The sequence below is a fragment of the Sebastes umbrosus genome, chromosome 2 (assembly GCF_015220745.1).
Source record: "Sebastes umbrosus isolate fSebUmb1 chromosome 2, fSebUmb1.pri, whole genome shotgun sequence".
Classification (NCBI taxonomy): domain Eukaryota; kingdom Metazoa; phylum Chordata; class Actinopteri; order Perciformes; family Sebastidae; genus Sebastes; species Sebastes umbrosus.
The window spans coordinates 36,820,682-36,838,596 of NC_051270.1; the positions used below are offsets into that span (position 1 = coordinate 36,820,682).

Below are 17,915 nucleotides of genomic sequence, written 5' to 3' on the forward strand. Positions count from 1 at the left end.
CAGGTGTTAACTGTACTGAAATAATATCTTAAAATTGTGTTTAAACAGTGGACGTGTTACCTCGTTTTTCTTCTTACCAAATTAATGCCTACTGTGCTATGTTGAGCTAAGTATCCATTTATTCATTTTCTTTTATTGAGGCACTTTTCCACTTTCATTTAATCACTGGCTGTCTCTATTTTCATTTTCAGAAGATGACAACCCACAAGTGCTTTCACTATTAGGCTGGAGTGTACTAAACAAGGTCCATGCAGCAGGCTGAATGGAGGCTTCTACAAAAGATTATAAAAGAGATTTTTTTTTGTATTGTTCAATTGTTAGTGCTGAATGTACGACACACACGACCACACACACACTGCACAAAATCATTTCTCCATTCCGCCCTCCTTCCTCCCTCCCTCCATCTGTGTGGTGCTGTAGGGGCCAATCGGGTGAGGCGCCCGGGTGGGGTGACAGGTCAACAGGGAGCAGAGTGTGCAGTGAGGGAGAGGAGGCACACATGTGGAAAAACAGGCTGAAACTGCTCCAGAATCAATTTTCATCATCTCTGCAGCAGCTGCTCCCTGGTTAGGTGATGTGAAGGAGGAGTGAACCAGGCCGACCGCGATGTTACGGAGCAGAGGCTCAGCCGCCATCAAAGGCTGTGTGGAGGAAGGGTTTGGGTCTGTATTTGTGTGTCTGGAGGGCTGTTCCGGGGCAGGAACTTACCTCTGCAGATGGTGCCGTTGCCCACGTAGCCCGGCTTGCAGGTACACAGGTGTCCTCTGATGGTGTTGGTGCAGATGGCGTTCTCATCACACAAATTCTGGCCGCTGGCGCACTCGTCGTGCTCTGAGGGAGAGATGGAGAGAAGGAGAGAGAGAGAGACACCACAGTCAGAATAGATCCGTGTGTGTTTGTTGTGTGGAAGATGGAGAGGTCATTGGAAAAAATGGTCATTTCTTTTTTTGAGATGAGCAGCCATTAAATTCCACTGATGAGGACAGTCAACAAGCTAGTTGGCTGAGAATATGAGGTCACAGCTGAGCTTTTTCTTTTGTCAACAGCCAGAATTCTGAGCGTCCACGTTTCCGAGTGTTCAAAATGGATTTGAAATAAATGTTGTAACATTAAGGTTACTTCAAACAATGGCAGAGCAACAGCTGCTTTTTCTAGTTTTATATTAAAACCGCTGGGTGGTAGTCGGTGTGAGCAGCTACAGCTGATGCATGCCAGGTGGGCTGACTGATTGCTCACAGTATCAGCATCAATTAGTCTAATGATGTTGGCTTACATACTAGTGACTAGTGAGACACAACATCCAGAAATATATCAACACTCAACACTCACTAAATCATGTAAACAAGTAGAACTTTTAGATCATTAACTCCGGGGAGTTTACATCTGATAAAGGAAAACAGTTTGCTTAAAATGTCTCAATATGTCCCAGTACCCCAATATCATATCATTAATTATTATATTACTGACTAGTATTATATATCCCCTCATGTATGTCTCTTTTATCTATTGATAATCTGATTGTAGCTCACTCTCCTACTACTGACGGGAGCTCCTCACTAGGGGGTGGCGTTTAAGATATTTAAGATCTTTTTGATATTTGGATGTTGGATGTATATATCTTTGTCGTTATTTATCACTATTATTACAATTATGTTTGATATATGTACATGAATGTAGGCACTGAAACTGCTATTTATATATTTACTTTTAATTCTCTCTTTTTGTTATTATATGATATATGATTGTTTACCTGCCTACACGCAGCTTATTGTTCCCTCCCAATTTTTCCGGCCTATGCTGAATCAGTTCCTAACTAGGGGATAGACTAGGGGACTTTAGAGGATGTGAGTCTCAGATCTGTGACTCAGTTGGCGTCGAAACGTTAGTCTTTAATAAAGTTTACTGCCTTAAGTCCATGTGCTCCGGTGTGCTTTGGACCTGCTCTCTGAAGTCTCTCCTGTTACAAGATTGCCCTACTCTGTGAGCACCGGACAGGCCGACTATACTTTGTGAGGTGGTTGAAGTGCATTTAATGTCCCCTATTCACTGGTCCAGCATGAGCTGCTTGTGTTTTTCTCTGTAAAGTTTCCAATGCCAATAGAGATTTTTGATTGCGTAGACGACCTAGGGCCGGGCGATATGGAGAAAAAATCTAATATCACAATATTTTTGACCAAATACCTCAAAATCGATATTGCAATCTATGATAAATAATCATTAGTAATGTGGATATAATGACTAGGTGGGTAAAGGCAAATAATAGAACAGCTAGAATAGTCTGGTAAGTTCAGAATATTGTATAATTTTACTGTAATGCCACCTTTAAAACCAGGAAAAGACAACTCTTGTGCCATATTACAATATTACGATATCCAAAATCTAAGACGATATCTAGTTTCATATCACAATATCTATATAATATTGATATATTGCCCAGCACTAAGACAACATGAAGCAAGTTGGAAAACTTCCCTTTTTGAGTAACACACCAAGAAAACACATCTCTACTGCGAACCTGCTCACCAGGATCGCCGCTGTTTATCACAGTAATGAGACGAGGAGAACGTTTCTACCGATGCTTCTATCACAAAGTGAATAAAAGAATGTAAACACCGATGGTGGATGATACGGCCAGATCACGTACGATAGATCCATCTGGTATTACGGTGGTGATGTTGTCAATGAGTGAATAGTTATAAAAATGGATGTTGAGTAAGAAACAGTTCTGAGCTCCGGTCTGGTTTCTGAATGTGTAGGATTTTTTTTTTGTACATTATTTTATGACTGTATAATATTGATGTTTTAATGTTTTCATTAGGTGTATTAGTGTAAAAATGGGATATTAGAAGCATTTACATGTCATCTCCTTCTCCTGCCTGCCTCCTAGCCTGACTACAGGAGATGCAATGGTAATAAGTCATGTGACTTTATCACGATATCCTGGTAACGTTTTGTACTGTATGCACATTTGTGTACTGTATTTTTAATTCATCAAGTCCAATCCAATGCTGAACTATAAATCAAAACGTATGCTGTAGGTATCTACAGCTGGACTCCACTTCTGTCCACTATAAACCTATTTATTTTTCTTGGAGGACACCAGAGCGGGGGGGAATGCAATATCAGATTTCTGTATAATATGATAGACAATGATCTGAAAACAACATGAAAATATCTGATTCCAGGTGCTTTTTTTTTGCTTTTCACCTATTTAGCCTACATACAGTATCTGACCCGTGCCATGTAAAAGTAACAATCAGTTAGAGCTGATTAATGCTTCCTATCCAGTTATTATAACTCATCAAAACAATGTATTTTCATTGTTATTTTTATTTAAGAGTTATTTTTTTCCAGGAGAGTCCCATTGGGTTTAAAATCTCTTTTCCGAAAGAGTCCTGGCCAAGACGTCAGCATTAAAGTTTCACACATAAATAAACTACTTCCACATGAAAGCACAAATAACTAAAAGCATTTTTAACACCATAATTAGAGCTGTCAAAGTTAACGCGATGATAATGAAATAATGCAGTTTTAAAGCTAGAGTGAAGATACTGGCATCATTTCAAACTAGAAAAACCTAAGGAATACATCGGTACCAACCATGACATACCAGATTGTCGTGAAAGAGGCAAAGTAACGCTCCAAACTTAAGCTAAATTTTGGCGAGATAAAAAACTGGCATGGCCATTTTCAAAGTGGTACTTTGACCTCTGACCTCAAGATATGGGAATGAAAATGGGGTTCTATGGGCATGAGCTGTTGTTGCCCGTTGGGCTTAAGTTTGCCATGTTATGATTTGAGCATATTTTTTATGCTAAATGCAGTACCTGTGAGGGTTTCTCGACGATACTTGTCATTGTTTTGTGTTGTTAATTGATTTCCAATAATAAATATATACATACATTTGCATAAAGCAGCATATTTGTCCTCTCCCATGTTGATAAGAGTATTAAATACTTGACAAATCTCCCTTTAAGGTACATTTTGAACAGAAAAAAAAGAAAAAAACTGTGATTAATTTGCGATGAATCACTATGGACAATCATGTGATTAATCGCGATTAAATATGTTAATCGATTGACAGCCCTAACCATAACGTAACACTACGAATATCAACAATGCACGATTTGCCTGTTTAAAAGGGATGCAAACTGAACCAATCACACTGCAGATGAGAGCATCACATCAACTGAGTTCTCAACAGCTGACGACAGAGAGAAGGACTGCTGTCATGTCAAAACCCTGCAATTTGCAGTTTGGTCATTCCTCTCCTCATCCTTGAATTGAAAGCAGTGTGGTCCTTCATGGGCTGGATAGATTGTGGGACCATCAAACTGAGGGGCTATTTCATTATAGAAAACAGTGCAAGGCCAGCAGTATGAAAATATGTTGCATTAAATAGTTTCATTCATGAAACGCTGACTCACTGATAACATGGCGGTACACAGCGCTGTATGTACTGTACATGCACAGGGTCATTGTTTTATATTCTGCTGGGTGCCGTGAACTGCTCTCTTGACTTTTATATTTGTGCTATTAGCTCGAGGCAAGAGGGAATGAGAGGCGGGTTCAGTACTGCAGGTGGTGCTACAAAACTTTGGCTTTGCTTTCCAGCTGTTTGCTAAATAACCTTGACTTTACTCAGACTTTGGCGGTTGGCTACATCTGCTGAGGACCCTGGAGAAAGTTTGAGGAATATTTCATTTTTCTGGTTACCACAACCAAAAAGTGCTTTATCTATTAGGCTGGAGTGTACTATAGGAAGACACTAAAGGTCTATGCAGCAGGCTGAATGGAGGCTTTTATAAAGAGATTCAATTTAGATATATTTTGCCAAAATATGGCCAAATAAACGGCTTTGCTAGCGTGATAAGCTGCATGCTCTCACTGTATCTATGTTTGCTTATGAATCGCAAATGGCAAATATAAGCAGCTAACTTCACTTGTATTTGGTGATATTTTGGCAGAAATGTGTGTTTAGAACATACAGAAAAAATGGATTACGCCGCATGAGTAGTTTGACAAGTTTATAAAGAACATTTTAATTGCTTTTCTTTTTGTTGCGAAAGTTTGTCACTGTTGGAATCCATTGTAACTGCTGTGAATCATCAGCTCTAGAAATCAATCAGAACTCTGTGCTGAAGTTTTCCTCTGGTTCCCTCCAGTGTCACTTAGATTTCACTATGCAATACCAACATCAACCGACATAATAAAGTAATTAAGAAAATAGTTCATGTGCTATACATTTGCATATTCCCAAGCTAATTTGCAGTTACTCAAATTACCACAAACCCAGTGACACACATTGGTGCCCCTGAGGGTCTGAAGCTCCGGGACGGTTTCCAACTTCGACCTTTTGGTAATCCAGCGTCGTCCAAGAACTTTTATAAATGAGGCCCCGCAGTTCAGCTGAACTGCTCCAGATTTAGAGTGAATGGACCCATGGGTGTGCAGGAAATTTAGATCCATGCTGCATGCAAGTGACTCAATATATAGATTTCTTCCAACTTCATTCCCCCATTTTCTTCCAATCTGGAATATAAAATTCCCTCTGCTAACTCCACCGTTGACCCCCAGAGGGTTACAGACATGAGGGACACTTGGTGTCTCAAGCGTCCTCTTTTCACATTTATTTGAATTGTACGTGCAAAATTTATGCACAAAGACGTGCTCAAAATTTCCGCAATGGGAACACAAACACAACGCCGTGGAAGCGACCTGTGAACTACAACATAGCCACGCCCTAAAGCATCCCATGCTTTATGGTCTATTTGACTTTAAATGGGACCATAATTTACTAAATGAACATCATGCTGTATTGAAGAAGACTTGAAACTAGCGATTGAAACCATAAACTCATGTTTACAATGTTTACTGAGGTCATAAATCAAGTGAGAAGTAGGCTCATTTTCTCATAGACTTCTATACAGTCAGACTTCTTTTTGCAACCAGAGGAGTCATCCCCTGCTGGCTGTTAGAAAGAATGCAAGTTTAAGGCACTTCAGCATTTGCTTCACTTTTCAGACCCCAGGGTTGCCCACTGCCCAGAACACACTGAAGAGATAACACCGATCAGCCATAACATTATGACAGCATGGGCACCCTGACCGGTCTGCGGTTACGCAGCTCCATACGCAACAAACTGCTCCTCACTGTGTGTTCTGACACCTTTCTATCGGAACCAGCATTCACTTTTTCAGCATTTTGAGCTCCAGTAGCTCTTCTATTGGATCGGACAACACGGGCCAGCCTTCACTCCCCACGTGCATCAATGAGCCTCGGGTCTGACCCTGTCGCCGGTTCACCAGTTTTCCTTCCTTGGACCACTTTTGGTAGGTCCTGACCACTGCAGACCGGGAACATCCCACAAGAGCTGCAGTTCTGGAGATGCTCTGACCCAGTCATCTAGCCAGCACTATTTGGCCCTTGTCAAAGTCGCTCACATCCTTACGCTGGCCCATTTTTTATGCTTCCAACACAAAGCTTCAAATGTTCAATAGCTGTCTTATATATCCCCCCCCACTGCCAGATGTCATTGTAACGAGATAATCAATGTTATTCACTTCAACTGTCAGTGGTCTTAATGTTATGGCTGATCGGTGGAAACGCCTCAGGGTCCCCCAGGAAGAGCTGGAATACATTGCTAGCGAGAGGAGCATCTGGAATATCCTGCTAAGCCTGCTGACCCCACGACCTGGCCCCGGATAAGCGGAAGATAATGGAAGGATGGATGGATGGATGGACGCATGGATTGATGGATGGAATTTCATGGGCTGAAAATGGCTCAACATGCCATCTGCTGTTTTAAATCCACCCTGAACCTTACAACACCAAATGCTGACATAGATTCAACCAGTTGGGACTCATCTATGTCATGACATTTAAAAAAAAAAAACTCCCTCTAACCAGATGTCACTTAGCAACTCCTGCCTCACACATCCACACCAATAATTACAGATTTCTGTCAACTCAGGTCTCTTAAGTCCACTGATCAACACTGCATCAGCCTGCTAATCACACCAGAGTCAACACATCATACATACTACATGTTCCACTAATGAGCCCCACACTACAAGATCCTAACGAGTTGACCTGAGGCCACCACAACCCTGTGTAATGCGCTATTAGAGAAAAAAAGGAAATCAGATGAATCCATTTTTTTTTTTTAAAAGAACATAATTATAACAACATGAAATAATAATTGTAGATCTCTCCGTTGCTCATAAATATGGGATTAATTGATTTTTGGCAGCGTGTTTATTGATTTAAGTCTTACTGCGGAGCTTACCAAACTGATTAGGCTGCGTCTTCAATTAGAATCTAACATGATTTTAGATGATTATAAACAATACATTAAAAAAGAGACCTTTGATGATGCAGCTGTGGGGATTTACAACGGAAGAAGCATCTTTTTTTATTTCAAAATCATGAAACTGTGTCTTTAAGTGCCAGTCAGGACCCGGCCTGAAGCTGCCTCCGCTCACAAGATACACACCCACTAAAACACACACTCCTCATTAATATGCAAAAGCTTTTGGTGGGAGTCATGACTAATACATTCCCCTTAATTAATGAGTGGTGCTCACGGAGGCCCCGGAGCAATGAGGAGAAATTATTTCGCTTTTCTCTTCCCAAGGATTTCCTCCCCACGCTGAACTATAAAGTGGAGGTGAATGTCAACAGCGCTGGTGGGATGTGTAAGAGTTTATGTGAAGGGGGGATGTGAAATGCGGGCTACATTAATGGTGGAGTAATACAGGAAGATTCCATTATTTAATATTCAGTGTTTTTAATGGCAGTGAGCTGATGGAGGACAGAGCGACACAATCAAAACACTGACGGCCGTGGCTGCGTATTAATGCTGCTGGCCAATTTGAAATTATTTGGAGTTGGAAGTATAAACAGACAGATGCGGCGACTGAATTGAGGGATAATGAGTAAGTGAAAAACTGCCAACCTCAATAAGCAATAAATCCCTCCTAGAAAACACTTAGGAGCCATATTTTTGTGGCGGCGCAACAACCAGTGCAAACGGCGCTCTAACAGTTTTTCCTGACCTTGAAAAGCGATTTGCCAGCCTGTGTGGTATTTTGGTGCCGAGAGCGAGGTCCACGGGCGGGAGGAGAGCCGCAAAACGGATGGGCGATTCATTAAAACAAGGCAGCGCAAAGCGAGTTGTTTGTATTTTGGTGGAAATTGGGTCTCAATTCAATTTGTTTCAAGTTTTGTTTCTCAAGAACTTTGCTTGTTTCTGTCAGTAAAGAAGGATAGTAAGGGATCATGTACAGTGAGTCGGCCATTGTTGTGAAATAAATCCCATCTTGCATCTCCCCGAAGACAACAATGACCCGCTAGCTGTACATTATCCCGCTTATTACACGGCTACTTACTTAAGAAATCAATAATTTGACACATCAACGGTCCGCCAGTCTGACGTCAGAACTGCGCCCATAGCAACACACTGTTATACATAGCAACGGTCTGCTATAAAGAAATAACAGACCGTAGAACGCCGAGATTGACCAATCAGAATTGAGTATTCAATAAAGCCGTGTAATAAATAAGATTAACGAGAGAGAGAGAGAGAGAGAGAGAGAGAGAGAGAGAGAGTAGGGTTGCAAAACCGTAAAAAAAAACTGGACCGCTCAATGGCGTACAAACCAAACAGTGGGCTTGTTGAACCGTTGCATCACCATTAAACACAGGCCTGGTAATTATTTGATGAGGTGCCAGAGAGACAGAAGAGGTAATTATCTGAACATGGGCCTACTTGACCATTAAGTAGCCTGCTTTATTCCATGTATAAAATCAGTGTTATGGCTTCATATAATATAGAAATATAATTTATTACTATCAATTAGGGCTGTCAAAGTTACCGAGACAATAAAAACGCTTCAAAAAAGGAGGGAAAAAGCTTGCATAGCCGTTTCCAAAGGGGTGCCTTGACCTCTGACCTCAAGATATGTGAATGAAAATGGGTACTATGGGTACCCACGGGTCGTAGTTTGGGGGCAAGTCATAGTCAAGTCAGCACACTGACACACTGACAGCTGTTGTTGCCTGTTGAGCTGCAGTTTGCCATGTTATGATTTGAGCATATTTTGTATGCTAAATGCAGTACCTGTGAGGGTTTCTGGACAATATTTGCCATTGTTTTGTGTTGTTAATTGATTTATAATAATAAATATATACATACATTTACATAAAGCAAGCATTTGTCCACTCCCATGTTGAAAAGAGTATTAAATACTCGACAAATCTCCCTTTAAGGTACATTTTGAACAGATAAAAAATGTGTGATTAATCACGATTAACTTTGGACAATCATGCGATGAATTGCAATTAAATATTTGAATGGATTGGCAGCCCTAGTTTATATATTTTGGAGTTGAAACACAATGGAAATGGTAGTTTTTCTTCTCCCTAATGTGCAAAACAAACTGAAACCAGAAACCAAAACTGTGACCCAAGTACCGCAATACAAACCGAACCGTGGGCTTGTTGAACCGTTGCAGCAGATTACCACTAAAACAACAGAAGACTAACTAAAAAAGTTAAAATGTAGGGATATTATTGTGAAAAGGTAGAATGAAATAAGCAAAAACAATTAAAGAGAAAACATGATATGACATGAGTGATATGCCATAAAGTGTTCAAGGCAAAAGTTAGGCGGACAAAGTACATTTTAAGATGTCAACACTTGGGTCAAATCCTCAGGAGGCATTGTTCCAACAGCTCAAAAAAGCATAAAAGCTAAAAGCTGCCTCACCAAAGGTTTCTGTCCTGCACTTCAGAACAACTACAAAGCTGGAGCCAGAGGACCTGGGGGGGGGGGCGTCCTGGCTCACAAGTCATTAGGTGCAAGACTGAAAACTGAAATCAATCAATATGTAAAGAGCTTTCGTGTGTGTTTGAGTGCTTCACTGTTTTCTATTCTGCTATTGATTGTACAATAAGTCGTATTAGATTAATAGATTTGTGCATGCTGCAATAGTTGCTGCAGTGCCAATAATCTACTGTATGGGTTTAGTCTATTATTATCTGGATTGGGCGAAGTGCTGTTTCAATTTTCAAAAAAAGTTTTTCAAAAATAGTGCTTAATTCAGCTTTAAAGGGGACATATCATGCAAATTTTCAGGTTCATACTTGTATTTGGGGTTTCTACTAGAACATGTGTACATGCTTTAATATTCAAAAATCACATTATTTTTCTCATCCTGTCTGTCTGAATATACCTATATATTCACCCTCTGTCTGAAACACTCAGTTTTAGCGCCTGCCTCTTTAAGAACCCCCCTCCTGAAAAAGCCCAGTCTGCTCTTATTGGCTTGTGAGTAAAAATATGGCGCACCTTTGCAAAGGTAGTTCTGAAGCTGTGGGCGGTATATTCTAATGAGCCTACATGTGACATAGGAAGGGGAGACAAATCTGGATGGCTTGTTGAATCACATATTTCACAGTTTGTCGGTTGGTAGGCACTCCAAAACACCCAAATGTATGTGCACAAGCACTGAAAAAGTTTTACATCATATGTCCCCTTTAATATAACATTTCATGGGCTTTGTATTTCTATATGAATGTTATTTCGAACCAACACCCGCTACAGAGGAACTGTATTTTAAAGCACTGGCTTCAAAAATCAGCTATCGTTCGGTGGGTGGACCGATAAATACATTACAACTCTCACAAAATAATTAATGGAACGTATAAACCATCGCAGATTGATCAAATCTACCAGTTAGAGTCTCCATGGGGGGACTTTTTTTTTTCTACAATACAATAACCGAACCCAGTGATGAATGATTGTGTCACTGGAAAAGTTATTACACTGACAGTAGTGAGCTCAGCGGAAATAACAACAGCCCCGTCTCCGTCAGGTTTTGGTCTAATTACTGATGATTATAGAGCGATGCGGTGTCAGGTCTGGGCATGTTGAGGTGACCCCCCAAAGTGCTGGGCTAATGATGCCTAATGACTGATCATCAGGATCACGGACAGCGGCCGTCACACCCGGTACAGCTTCTGCTCCGTCAACACACCGGAGAACGCAGCGTAATAGGAGGATCAGAGGGATGATGGAGGCTGTTTCCCCATTTCACAGAATTACTGGGAAAAACAATAATGTTCCTCACCAATGAGGGCAGGTCAGAGCCTGAGCTGTGTCCAAAATCACAGCTTTGTTCCGTCATTTACTGGCCCCTGTAGGGTTAGTAGTTTAGTGAGCAGTAAATCCACTACAATACAGAAATGTTCACTGTACACATGGTGCTTCAGATTGAACACAAAATGAGTATTTGTCTTGCTTCATTTACTTTATTTGCCAAAGTGTCTTATTTACTGACAAGTAAAAACTCACCAGGAATTCTAATTCTTTGGGTTTTTTTTCCTCCAGTTTCTCTCCTTTTGCCTTTTTTTTCTGTAGGTGAGTCATAAAGCCACGGGATAAATGCTAATTTCCCACTCAAGCTGAAACATTTCCAATGCTCGGGCAACTATTGGCCTCCATTTGCACTGCCTACAGCTAATGATTTGTGTCCACTCTCACACTCGTCTCTTCACATCGGCTTTGTATAAATCAACCGCCTGTAAAATGCACTTCACGTTCAGTCAGAGTTAAACACCGAAATACGATGGAAACCTGTTATAGTGATCACGACTGTCCAGGTCAAATTGATCACTATAAGCGGAGGATTATTAACTTTGCCAAGGCTGAAGGCCTAGGAAGCAGGTTATGTTTTTACCGGCGTTGGTTTGTTGGTTTGGATGATTACTCCAAAAGTCCATGATGGATTTGAATTAAATTTTTTGGAGGGGTGGGGTGTGGCACAATGAACAATCCATTAGATTTTGGTGGCGATCTGGATCATGATCTGGCTTTGGGAATTTGTTTTAATAACTCCGCTAAGCCACTGCATTAACACCACAGGCTTTAGGACATGCGCAGTGTAACTGATGACGCTTTCATGACGCGTCACCCTGCATCTTTCCTTCTGCCTGCAGAGGGACAGAGAGAGAGCAGGGGGGGGGATACCTGTAGATTCGGCGTTTTTTCACATTAAACCCTGTGAAATTACAGTTGAGTTCGACCAAAGCCCACTTGGTGATTGTTGGAAAGAGTAACGACGACAGTTTAGGTGAGTTTTATTTCGTTTCTGTCCAGTTTGAATGAAATGTTTTACGATGCTCCGCTACGTACAGCTGATCTCAACATAAACACAAATACACGTGGATGATGGCGCAAGCTGAACGGAGAGGGGGGGCAATCGTATTCGGGCAGCTTGGTGGAGGTCTGCGCTCTCCGAGTGCCATTCTAGTTATTATTATTTCCTTTTTTTATTTCTCATGCAGATCACCATCTAATTGACATTTTCACATTTATCAAATGAATACAAAGTAAAGAAACGGACACCGTAGTCTAGCTTAAGGGGGGGGGTTATGTGACCGGGCATTATCAAGCCACTTGATGAGGGTGGCTTCAACCACAGGTGCTTTCCCCGTGCGCATTCGTTTTCTGTCTCCATCTCTAGCAGCCATGACTGTTTCTGTCGTAGACTACACAAGTTTGACCAAGTTTCGCTGCAGCGTTTCGTTGACTTGTTTTTGGAAGTTTGTCATAACATTTCGAGGAGAGTACGTTTTTAATTGAGAGAATATTACTTTTTTTTTTCCTGTCGGGATTTCAATGTGCACGCAGCACCAGGCTCAGGTAGCCAGCGGGAAGCACATATAAGTTACCATGAGGCAAAGTATCATGGGAGTGTAAACATTTTGTTTTTCAATATTATGTATGAAAAGATCCCGAATGATCACTGTAAGCAAACTACTTGATTGTTATAAGCAAAAGTATTTGTGTAGGAATGATTCCCTCCAAAGCTTTTTGACATTATGAGCGGTTGATCACTGTAAAATGTGAGGAAGCAGAGGTAATTGAGGTAATTAAGTATGTTTACTCAAGTACAGTACTTAAGTAACATTTTTAGCTAATTTATTTCTGCAATGTAACACTACTACTACAGAAAAGCCCAAAAAACGAAGGAAGATTTGTGTAACAGAACTTGTTCTTCTTTTCTCTCCCATGAATCACCTCACGACCCCTCGCATTTACCTTGTGACACTTAAGTTAGAAACCACCGGACTCGTCTACCTATCTGTATATAAAGTAGTTGAAACTAGCACATTTTGCTGATAATGATTCTGTACTTTTATTTAAACCTGCAGTAGACAGTATGTTTTTTGGCATCATTGGGCAAAAATTCCTTAATAACCTTTCAGCATATTGTAATTCAAGTGGTCTGAGAGACTTCTGCACTTCCTCATGGCTCTGTTTTCAGACTTAAAAAAAACTATCGGAAGACTTTGGCCAATCACAGGTCATTTCAGAGAGTGAGAGCGTTCCTATTGGCTGTTCATTCAATGGAAGCAGCTGTAAATCACTCATGAACTCCGGTCAAACTAGGCAGCGCTGATCAAATATGAATCAATATTCTGTTAATGTAATGCCTATTTCTCTCCTCAAATGTTTTCAGAAACATCTTGTAGTGCACGGTTTAGCTGTAAAATGAGAAAGTTTACTCCGGCCGGCTTGATATTTCCTCAACTTATCTCAACATGGCTGCTGGGTCACAAACTTTCTCATTTTACACGGGACACGAACGTCGGTCTCCGTGGGTGAAAAATATGTTTTTAGACCCTACCATCCATCCTGAGCGTTCGCTGTTCTTTATATTTCTTGGTTCAAGATTATTTGAATTACACACAAATTGATTTTGTGGGATATAAATGAATTATAGTGGATTACTTTTAGGTATCGCTACGAACAGTGTATGAGACCAGCCTGAACTTACGAACTTACACAATGCCGACCAAGTAACATAGTTATTTTATCCCAAACCATGACCTTTTCCTAAACCTAACCCAACCTAGTTTTGTTGCCTAAACACAGCAGGGACTTGCGTACTGATCGCTTGTGTTGCAGGACATACAGTACATGGCAAAATGCATGAAAAATAACATTTCCTAAGATATCATATGAACCGTCGTATGGGGATGTATGGAATTATGACATTTTGTAGTGTGTGTGTATGTCAGCGTCGTGTATAGTGTGCAAACCAATCACATCAAGACAGACTAAAGACAGCAGTTTTAAATGCTGCACCTTAATCATGGAGATCAAGTGAGAGTTTTTGTGAGAGTTTTTATGATATATGTGAGCATCAACTATAATGTGAGTGTGCTGCTGTAGCCCAGTCAGCTGACTGAGTGGCATCTGTCCTGAGCTTTTAAAAAGCTCTCTCTCCCCATTAACCATCCCAGTAAATACTGCAGCAGCAGTGTCTCCACACAACACATTATATTTGTATACCCTTTTTGTTTGATGCCTATTTATACTCCTCTATCACTTTCTCTCATTACACAAACTGAAACTGCACTGGCGATGTCAACTCACATCATGTTTTTCAAGTCACAGAGAAACTAAACTGAAGTCAGTGTTGTTTGTGTCACAGAAACGATGTCTGCCGACATTCCCTTTCTCACATTTCATCCATCTTCTGTTCTTTTTTCAGCGCTCAGAACCTTTTTTTGTAAGTGGTTTCCAAAACTCAACAAAAGAGACTGACTCTGTGTGTATTATGGGATCTATGAGCAAAACCAACAGCTCATGATTCACTTTTACTTTGCATACTAAATTTTCTAAAACATGTCCTCGTCTCTTTAGCTTCCACCGTCGTCTCGTTCAATAATGTCAAGCAGAACACTTCAGTAATGTGAAGTTTAATGATCAGTGACAAGCCCCATAAAAAAGAACAGAGCACGGCAGGATTTTTTTCTGTCTACATTTTCCTTTTTTTTTTTGTGTGCCAACGCAACGTCGTCATTCTCACTTTCTGCCTCGGCCTTGCTGCTCACCTTGACGTGATGTGAAGTCAGCAGAGATCTGTCCCGTGTCACAGGAGGGGGGGAAACTATTGATTGCCTGTCATAGCATTTAGCCTGGAGGACATGGATTTCCATAAAATTAGTTGGAGAAAAATTCAGAATTTCCTGCAGTAATCCACCTGGAGTTCAAAAGGCTGTTTTATTTTGACTCGCCAGTCAATTTATTCCACCTTACACTGCTGCTTCTCAATACTACTGCATGCAGGCCATGTGTGTGTGCTCAGAAATAAGAAGATTTCATTAAGATTGTATTAAGACAAAACCTGGGCTTAAGGGGCTCCTTGCATAGGGCAGTGTAGACTTAGGGACCTTTATGTATTCTGGTGACTTTTAAAGACTTCGTTATTGGTCCTTTTATGATGCAGATGTCCCTTTATCACTTATCTTGTTACGGTATAATTTATGCCATCACTGAACTAAAGCACTAAGGTAACATAAGATATAATTCTATCCAAATGCTCCCAAAGTAACAAAAATAAAACACTATGTATTTCCATTCTTAAGAGAGGAGATCAAGTATGCAAAAACAAGCTGTAAATGTTGACACATCTCCATATAAAGTTGTGAAAGAAAACTCGTTAGCAAACAGCTGCCCATTTACATATCCAGCAGATATGGAGCAGCTTTAGCATTCATTTCAAAGTCTTGTTTCTGGTCACCTGATGGATTAAAGTCCTGTATTCACTCTTCTTTTAGCTCTGTTTTGGGCTCCACCAGCTCCTGAGAAAAATGTCTGGCTCTTTAGCATATAACAAGTGGGCATAGTCACCGTGACGTCACCCATTGGTATGTGGACTATGGTTTTGAAGCCTCGAGTTTGTCATATTGACCATCGCCTTCTTGGTTTTTGGCTTTCACCATCTTGTTTTTTTGGAACCAGAAGTGACACGAGAGGGTGGAGCTAAGACATTTTTAGGCGACCAAAATGTTATAATTAACTTTCATGAACTGAAAACACACTGTGAAAGGGTTAAAGTTGTAAGACGAAAACACGGACAACTCCCAGACCGGACAATACCTGTCAATCACAAGGTAGCCCCGCCCTAAAGCATCCCTTGCTTTATGGTCTATTTGACTCTTAATGGGACCATAATTTACTAAATGAACATCATGCTGTATTGAAGAAGACTTGAAACTAGCGATTGAGACCATAAACTCATGTTTACAATGTTTACTGAGGTAATAAATCAAGTGAGAAGTAGGGTCATTTTCTCACAGACTTCTATTCAATCAGACTTCTTTTTGCAACCAGAGGAGTCGCCCCCTGTTGGCTATTAGAAAGAATGCAAGTTTAAGGCACTTCAGTATTGGCTTCACTTTTCAGAACCGGAGGTTGCCGCCTGCTCTTTAGCAGCTAAATGCTCTACTATGTTCACCAGCTAGTCAGTATCTTCATCTGTCTGCTGTTTGGTGCTGAACAGGAAGCATGCAATGGGTTTTGGGAGGTTTTTGGCTGAATACATCTGCCTGCTGTCTGGAAACGGCACTTATAAGAGTGAACCAAAACAGTAAAATAAAACCAAACCAATAATCTGAAATATGCTAAAATGCTTGGAGCTAGGGATACACCGATTCCAATACTGGAGATCGGGCCAATACTGACTCAAATAGCTGGATCGGATATCGGTGACAATGGGGCCGATCTATTTAATTCAATTTTATGTTTATATACTATATACATAGTATACTGTAATTTTAATTCCTGTTTTAAGTTTTGAAAAATGCTTACTGAGTTTCTGGTGTACGATTTATTATTTGAATAATAAAAAAAACACTTAAATAAATGTATATCTATGTGTTTATTGGTCACATTTTGTTTTACAAAGTTAGGAAAGCAATGTTTAAGTCAAGCCTGATGTTGCCTTACACTCAAAAGAATGATCCCAGTCACTTCCACACAGTGAGGCATACAGCTTATTAACTAGACACTGATATCGGATAGGTACCCGATATCACTATCAGTATTGGGACTAAAAAAGTTGGATCCTTAGTTGGAGCTGAGGGGAACTGCAGAGATGAGTGATAATCCTGTGTAGGTTTGATATTATGAGCAACCACTTTCACATAAATGCAGTGATGTTATCCTTTCTAATATAAATATTAATTACACCCGCTTCAGCCATAGAGCTACAGCATATATGTGTTGTTTTTGTAGGGTTCAAATGGGTCGTTTTGGAAGGCACTTATGAAGGTATGGGGACTTGTACAGACAGAAATGGTGGGTGGCGGCAACAAACTGATGCTGTGACTTTACTGCCCCAAATTAAACAATTAGTAAAACCAGGTTCCACAACATCATCATTTACAACACCACATTTCCAACTTAGCTTTTTTTTTTTCCTATAGTGAAATTTTTGTGGCTTTTTTATTTTTTTTAATGGTAAATCGACTACGTTTATGTAACAATTTGATGCCAAAGTACTTTACAATATGCCTCTCATCCACCCACGCATCAACGCACACATATTTACAGGTAATGAGACCTTACTCATAAGGATTAGCATAGTAAATAAGCATATTTTTCCATAAAATGGAGCAGGGAAGCAGGAGAAGTGCCTCCAAAGGGGAATCTGCACGGCTGCTGAGGTGTGCTACAGGCACATGTTATTATTAACATGAAGCACTAAAGACCTGGCTCTTTAAAAACACAAGAGCTTCTCAATATGCAGCAAATATTCACATTCACATCATGAATTACAGCCGCTTCTTTGGTAATATTACTGCAGTGTTTGCTTTATAGCGCCCTGACCACCTAGTTCATATCCTCTCTGTGTAGCAGCAGCAGCCTGCGAGGTAATGCAATTCATTTACTACCCAATGAGATATACAGCTCAAGGCAATAAAGATGCTTAGGCTGCAATTCGCATTAATGCGAGCATGTTTCATTAATGCGCTCTGTCAGTAAACACCCATCCCGTAGAGTGCATTATTATTCCACATGTCTCCATGTGGGGAACAGGAAGACAACGCACTGTAGA

General features: G+C 40.5%; 1 protein-coding gene across 1 annotated transcript in view; it reads right to left on the reverse strand.

Annotated features, from left to right (window-relative positions):
• Positions 1-17,915, reverse strand: part of LOC119500673 (protein kinase C-binding protein NELL1-like) — a 384,179-nt gene that overhangs the window by 79,661 nt on the left and 286,603 nt on the right. The window contains exon 14 of the mRNA XM_037790521.1: positions 709-831. Within this exon, the coding sequence (XP_037646449.1) occupies positions 709-831 (123 nt within the window). The remainder of the gene's footprint in view (positions 1-708; positions 832-17,915) is intronic.